At 40.3% G+C, this 7559-nt stretch overlaps 1 protein-coding gene across 1 annotated transcript in view; it reads right to left on the bottom strand.

Moving 5' to 3' along the window:
* Positions 1-4965: 4965 nt before the first annotated feature.
* LMX1B (LIM homeobox transcription factor 1 beta) overlaps positions 4966-7559 on the bottom strand; it is a 193465-nt gene continuing 190871 nt past the window's right edge. The window contains exon 8 of the mRNA XM_054998539.1: positions 4966-5636. Coding sequence (XP_054854514.1) covers positions 5479-5636 — 158 coding nt within the window. The 3' untranslated portion in view covers positions 4966-5478. The remainder of the gene's footprint in view (positions 5637-7559) is intronic.

Raw genomic sequence — 7559 nt, 5'->3', positions numbered from 1 at the left:
ATGTTCTTAATGTGTTTGGGAAAGGAGGACAAAACTACTGACAGTCAACGGTACATTCCAATAAATCTGGATCTTTCCTTTGATTTATACATTTTGATCTTCCACTGATGGAAGTGGAAAAGTCTCTTTCCTCAGCTATGAAACCATAAATGCTATTTTACTATGTATTTTAATTTATTTTAAAGTATTTGTATGCTATCTTTCTACCCAAATAGGGTCCCCAAGGCAATGACCATTAATATGCTACAAAAAAAATTAAAACATTTTCAAATAATTAAAATTTCAACCATTTGAAACAGTATTGAAACAGTTAAATAAAAACATATGCACACACAAACTAGGGCATACACAGACTGCAAATGTATAGTGCTTTTAAACCACTTTGACTGGCATTGTTTCCCCATCCAGAACAGTGAATCACACGTTGGTGAAGGTGTTAGAAAATTCTTTTCTTTCTCACAGAGTTCCCAGGGTTCAGGTAGTTTTTTCCTGAGGTACCATATATTAGATGTGTCCAAGCTTCTCCTAATCCAAATTTCTTCCCAGCTTTTGGAGTTCAAAAATTATGTATTTATTTCCTTCATTTATATCCCACCTTATTCCCTAATGGGATCCCAAAGTGGTTTACTTCGTTCTTTTCTTCTCCATTTCATCCTCATGACAACAACGTGAGGCAAAGTCAGGTTGAAATTGTGTGACTGGCCTGTGGACACCCAAGCAAGCTTCCATGGCAGTGTGGGGATTTGAACATGGAACTTCCAAATCCTAGCCTGATAGTCTGTCTTTAACCACTACACCACATTGGCTTTCATTGCCTGTTCTTGTTTTTGATACAGAATCCTTCATTGCTTTGTTTAGATTTTGTAAAGAGCTCCATAGCTTTCAGCTCCTTCATTTCAATTGAATCTCCCCCTCCCCTGATTGATAAACAGTGCAATCCTATGGAGAGTTACTCCAGTCTAAGCCCATTGACCTCACTGCACTTAGACTGGAGTAATTCTCCTTAGGATTGCACTGAAAGTGTAGTAAAAAGCAGTCTCGATGTTACTGTAGATAGGATCGCATCAAAGGTCTTTTTGTGTGGTGTTGTAGCAGTGTGCAGGAGCTAAGCTGTGGTTAAAATGCCACACAGGAAGGAGCTTGATGCAATCATCCATACTGCCACATCAAGGTTGCTTTCTTCTACTGTTACATCAGCGTGCATGTGTGTAGTGGTAACACAGAGGGGTGGGGGTGGATTTTAAAAAGTCTGTTTCATTCTTATTCTAACTTCCCTCCATGGAGCTCCGGACAGCACACATAGTTCTCCTCCATTTTATCCTCACAATAACAATGTGAGATAGGCAAGACTGAGACTGGCCCAAGGTTACTCATCATGATCCCATAGGAATTTGAACTCCTGCCTAATCTGACATATTTAACCACCCTGCTATACTGGCTTTAGCTATCCCAAACTGTACGTGACCCAACTTGGATCTCATCCTGCAAGCGTCCAATATGATAATACTTTTTGATTCATTTTAATGCTGTGTAGAAGGATAACCTCTACCTCTTTTTTAAAAAAATACCATTGTGGAGAAAACATTAAAACTAATCAATCTTTTTTTTCTTAATCATGCAGGCCTAACTGCTGCCTTTTAGCTTACTGAGCGTTCCTTCTTTAGCTGAACAAACCTGACTGAATGGCAAAGAGATGGTTTCTTTGTGCCAGAGACAGCTTGCCGTGACCCTTAGCTTTCAAATTCCCACCTGGGCAATCATTTGTGGTTCTCTGTAGCTATGCCAGATGCCAAAGATTTTATCACTATGAGTTTGTTGTAAGAATGTTTTCTTTCTTTCTTTCTTTCTTTCTTTCTTTCTTTCTTTCTTTCTTTCTTTCTTTCTTTCTTTCTTTCTTTCTTTCTTTCTTTCTTTCTTTCTTTCTTTCTTTCTTTCTTTCTTTCTTTCGCTTTTCCTTGGCCAATGGCATATCCTTTAGAGATACAAATATAAACCTAAAAATCAACAAAAGGTCAAAGGTCTACTTGGGACTCTTTGACAGGGTGGTTGGGTGCATGTTTCCCTAGGTTAAAACCACAACAATCACATTTCTATGGGATAATGCACACCACCAATAAGAATGACGGTTATCTTTGCCCAGATACCACAGGCATTCTGGAAGGGCAAACTGGGGCCTGGCTCTCTTGTTTGGAGCCACCTTGAAACTAAGAGCAGAACCACAAGTGACAAAAGGCACAGATTGGACACTTGCCAGCTTCCCTCAAGTTTTGATGGGAAATGTAGGCAGCTTGGCGGAATGTTGGACAAGTGACAGTTGAAAAGTCCGTTGGACAGCAGTCAGAGAGCCAAGCTGCGAGACCAGGATGCCTACATTTCCCATCAAAACTTGAGGGAAGCAGACAAGTGTCCAACCTGTGCCTTTTGTCACTTGTGGTTCTGCTCTTAGAGTAATGAAAAGTCCAATGTATTCAGTATATCAATCTGTACCTTATATTCCATCTCACTTTTTCAATAGTCTCTCTCACCCACTTACGATGACCAAGAAAAAGCACCCAACAGAACCCTGACCAGGGCTGTACAGTAGTGGTTTTTCAGGAACTTCCACTGAAATCTGTAATTTGGAGGAACACAGACCAAGGCCAAATTCAGAAATGTAGCTTACTCCTTGTTCAGCCTGAGGCAATGGCTTCAGGGATGGATGGATGGGTGGGGAATGTGGAAAACAAAGTAAGCCAGCGGGGCTGAGAAAGAACCTTGCCTATCAAATTTTGCAGGCCAATTTAGTATCAGAGATGGCTAATACCTGTATTCATTGAGTGGGAGGGCACTCTGTGCTCCAGTAGTCCATGAGCTGAACATATATATATATTTAACCTCACAAAATGACTCTCTCACAAGTTGTAAAACTCTGTAACAAAGATGATGCCACCAAACAGAGTAAAAAGTATATGCACTTGGGCATAGCTGAGGTAATACATGTACAATTCAAAGAAAAGATGTTATACTAAAATATGATCTGTATTTCTGATAACATGAAAACATCCCCCTTCCCCTTTTCTTTCTTTATAAGCATAACTGTGGGCAACCTTCCTATTACATCTTTAATTAAAATTGTATACAACTGCCAAGAGGTAGGGATGGGGTTAGAGAAGACTGAAAAAAATCCTTTGGTGGCCAGATTTGGACTAACAGTCCTGCCTCGAGCATCAAAATTAAGAGAAACTTTCTGATTATTACATGATAAGTTCAGCAACATGCTTTTGAGGAGCAAGACACAAGCCCGCTCCCATAAAAGTTCTAGACACTGATAATTTCCTCATTTCCTTGCAAATAACTACAGATATTTTACCTGAGGAGAAATTTGCTTTAGAAAACAGTGGAAATACCGCTTCTGAGGAAACTCCTCTATGGGAAATTTCCACTGAAAGTTTGGCCAGGGTATAATTATTCACACAATACAACATTGTCTTGTGGAATCCATGACCATAACACATAGGAATGGCCAATAATTTAGAAGACTATTTTTTTTAAAGGATTAGACAAATTTCATGGAAGATAGAGCTATCAAAGAATACTTAGCAACAACACACTAAGGGGGCCATGGATTATGCCATTCTATGGAAGCACATGCCACAAGAAATTCAGTATGTCTTTAAGGTGTCACTCACAAGACAACAGTTTTCACTGTAATAGGCTACTTTTCAAGAACGTGGCAGCACTCAGATGTAGGAAAAAAGCTGTGGCTTTTAATCACAGGAACAAGACCTGGAGGTCCTTGGTCTTAAGCCATCTTCCCTTCCCCTCCCACATCCCATTGTGTAGAGCTCAAGAACTGAAGACTTCTTGGTTCCTAACAAACCATAGTTTGTCTTTTTTTCTGATAACAAAACTTGGTTTGTTGTTATGCTTGAATGCACTCTTTAGCCCCATAACTGGAATTGGGGCAACCCTGATTCCTGGATGCTAAATTCAAGCAACATGTTTTAGCTGTGACATCAAGCCCTACCTGTGAATTTCTCATGGCATTTGGCTGCCCACTATTGGAGGCACAGTGCTGGACTTGATGCACACGTCATGTTCTTACCCAGGATGGAGCTAATTAATTGATAGATTTAACTAGTCAACAACACTCACTGTTATTTTCCAATACTTATGCAAGTGCTATGGTTAAGGAGGATTTATTTAACATTTGGACTTCCCAAACCACCTTTAGCTTTTCTTTTGAATAACACTCTTTGTTTTGTTTCCCCAGTGATGTTGATAATGAACAGCTTTCAAGTAGTCACTAGTTTCTGTGAATCTAGAATACCTGAGACACTTTGGTGCAAGACTTCCTCAAAGTATAAATGGGTGGATACTCAGATCTGAGGGAAAATCCCAGTACTTTCCATAAGCTATTCCTTGAGGTAGCTACCTGATTGATATTTGAGGCAGCTCTCTAGGGGTAGGATGGAATTTTCCACAAAGGAAACAGAAAATGAACAAAAGTCATTTCTAATTAATTCCAGTGTGACAATGGAGTTGAGTATATTTCAGAGATATAAGCAGAAAGGAATGATTATCACATGATTGCCAAGCTTGGGGGGGGGGGAGTGCCGTGTGTATATGTGTTGAAATTTGGAACTGAATTATGTTACATACTTTAAAAGTTAATGTTTTATACTCATTCTCCATTAGTTAAAAAAGTGATATGAAGGTTTGTGCCTCAGAAATACCTTTTGCTCAACTTTTTTTGTAATTTTTTAAAAAGCTACTACTAACCTAAAGGCATCTGTCCTTCTCATGCACCTTCCTGGGCCTTTAATTTTTAAAAAGTAATTATTATTACACTGGGTTTTTTCTCTCTCCACAAGTCTTATTGTTGACCAGAGTCTGCCCTCCCTCTCCCATGTTTCATACAGTACAAAGGGGTATTAACTAATGGTTTAGGGTTTTATGGAAAGAAAAAGTACTGAGAGGGAATGATTACTCAGGAATCACATTTACATTAAAATATCTCACAGTTGAGGGCTGTCAGTCCACAACTAAAGGTGAAAACATGCAGTAGAAATGGGGGGGAGGCTCTCTCCAGGTTTCCCAATCCATTCGGTCATGTTGGCAAATCCAATATATCACTTCTTGTGCCTTTGGCAAAGCTCCAGCAGTGAAGCTCTTGGAAAACTCTGTGATGATGGCAACACAGAAACCAAAATGGTGGCTGTTGAAGGATGGGGCTGTGTGAAACGGGTGGTTTCCCCCTTTCCTGTTTTTCTCTTCGGTCTGATGCCGCTGGTGAAGTTCTGAGGGTGACAGGCACCTGTTTTGCGATGTTGAAGAAGATTATTTTGAGTCTTCCTTAACTGAATGCCTCTATTGTCACAGTGCCAGAAGGAAGAGCAGAGGAAAATATGGCTGTAAGTGTCTGAGCTGGGAAAAGGGGGGGGAAACATCAGTCTTGAAGATCAGCTTCCTTTTCGTTTTGTTTTCTCCCTTTGAATTTCATGAAGCAAAATAGGAACTCTGCATAGAGTACAGCCTGTCAATAGGATTCCCTACCCTCGCCTGCATGGAGTTTACTTCTGAGGAGGCCAGGAAACAGTCACTCAAGCTAGTTAAAGAGGTATCGCTGTCGATGTCATGAAAAATGGAGTCATTTCCTGTAAAAGGAAAAACAAGCATCTTAATAAGTCAATCCACCCAGAGAAAGAAAGAGTCAGGGTTCTCTGACACAATAACATCTAGTCTACACAAGCAACAGAACAGTATGTTGCAATTTTTTCCCTGGATTGTACCACTACAGACTGAAGGGAAGGAGGTCTGATTCATGTTTTAATGCTCTCCTACATTTTAAAAAAACCCCTCCATGGGTTTAGATAATTAGCACATCTTGACTCATCTAGCATTTTCCCTCTTGATCTATCCCACCCCCACTCCGAGGGTTTCTTTCCCCCTAAGCAAAGCATTCCAGCATGAGATCTTCCTACCTGCTGCCTGAAGTGGAACAGCCCAAGAAGAGTTGCATCACATTATTATGTTGCGCACAAAAACTGTTGCGCTGTATGAACTTCCTGCACAACCTGGCAGCTAGGAAAGAGTGCATGTTGCTTCCTTTGCTTCTTTTTATATTTCTGTTTTTTTGTCAACAGATTTAGTTTGCTGCTTTTTGCTTTTGGGTTTTGTATTGAGCATACAAATGTTATTTTCCTAACGAATTTAGAGAATCTTCAATGCATATCAGTTTCAGTGATTATGTGTAACACTTATTGATGCACAAGAAATGTTGAAAAACATGTTCAATTTACACGAACGATTCGGTTTGAAGTAACAGAAAAGAACGTCCAAAAAAAAAATTACAGAATTGATCCACCACAGAAGGAAGAAGCAAAATTGAAACAGGAATTGTCATGTTGAAAGAACAGAAATGAGAAATTAATTACTAGTAACAAGAAAAAAAAGAATTATATGGGGGTGGGTACAGTGGTGCAGCTGTTTTCCACCCCAGTATAACAGACTCTTCCCACAAGATCTTGGACTATAGATTTCATCCGAGGGCAGACAAAAACCATAGGATGCAGTAGCAGACATCTCATTGTCATGTGGGCCCTTGAGTGATTCTCATGTGCAATGAGACCTTAAAGATTTTATCACCAGTAGAGCCTTACATGTTTAAATAATATACTTCCCCCACCCACCATGTCATAGGTTCTCTGTGGAAAACTAACATCTTAGCAAGAAAGTTTCTAATCTAATCTAGCATGGGTGCAATTTTGTGGAGGATTTTACCATGTCCCTGTCTGTGTATTTGGATGGGTCTTCTGGAAGCAAGCATGAAACGGCTGGTTCTTAATTTCCAATTTCTAATCACTTTTTTGGAATAAAAAGGGGGGAGGCAGGAAATAAATTCCATAGGCTTGTTTCTTAAAGCTCATAACAGTTGCGCATGCAGTGATAATAACGCAGGAGCGAGGAGGGGAAGGGGAAGAAGAAGCATGGATGTTTGCCAACGACTTGTTTGCACTGCAGTCTGCGACATTTAAGAAGGGTAAAAACAAAAAAAAAAGTGGGAGAGTTCCTTTTCTAACTGACATAAGCAAACAATCTGTGGGAAGCGGTTTGGCCAAGGAGAAGGGATTGTGCATTCCAGTTTAGGAAACTGCAGCTCCTAGGAATTCCAAGCTGTGATCGCATCAGTAAGGGAAGCAAGTTTTTGAAAGCCAGATGCTTTAATAGGGATTCTCTCCAAAGCACTTCTGCTCCAAGGCAAGTTCAGGTGATCGCGAAGGTGCCGATCTGGGTTCCTCTTTGTCTTTCTATTTCACCCTTTCCCCATTTATTTTACCCTTCTTCCAAGAAGCTCAGAGTGATGTACATGATTCTCCCCTCCTCCATTTTATCAGCATAACTGCTCTGCAAGGGAAGTTAGGCTGAGATAGAGGGAATGGCCCAAGGTCATCCAGTTTGCTTCACAGCTGCATCGAGATTGGAATCTGGGTCTCCCCAGCCCTAGTCTGCCACTGGAATTGCTACACCATACCAGCTCCTTTCAAAGGGCTGAAATATACAAAGCAAAATGCTTCAGT

Source organism: Eublepharis macularius, chromosome 14 (assembly GCF_028583425.1).
Source record: "Eublepharis macularius isolate TG4126 chromosome 14, MPM_Emac_v1.0, whole genome shotgun sequence".
NCBI lineage: Eukaryota > Metazoa > Chordata > Lepidosauria > Squamata > Eublepharidae > Eublepharis > Eublepharis macularius.
The sequence above is the reverse complement of the archived record's forward strand: the minus strand, read 5'-3'. Positions and strand labels throughout refer to the sequence as shown.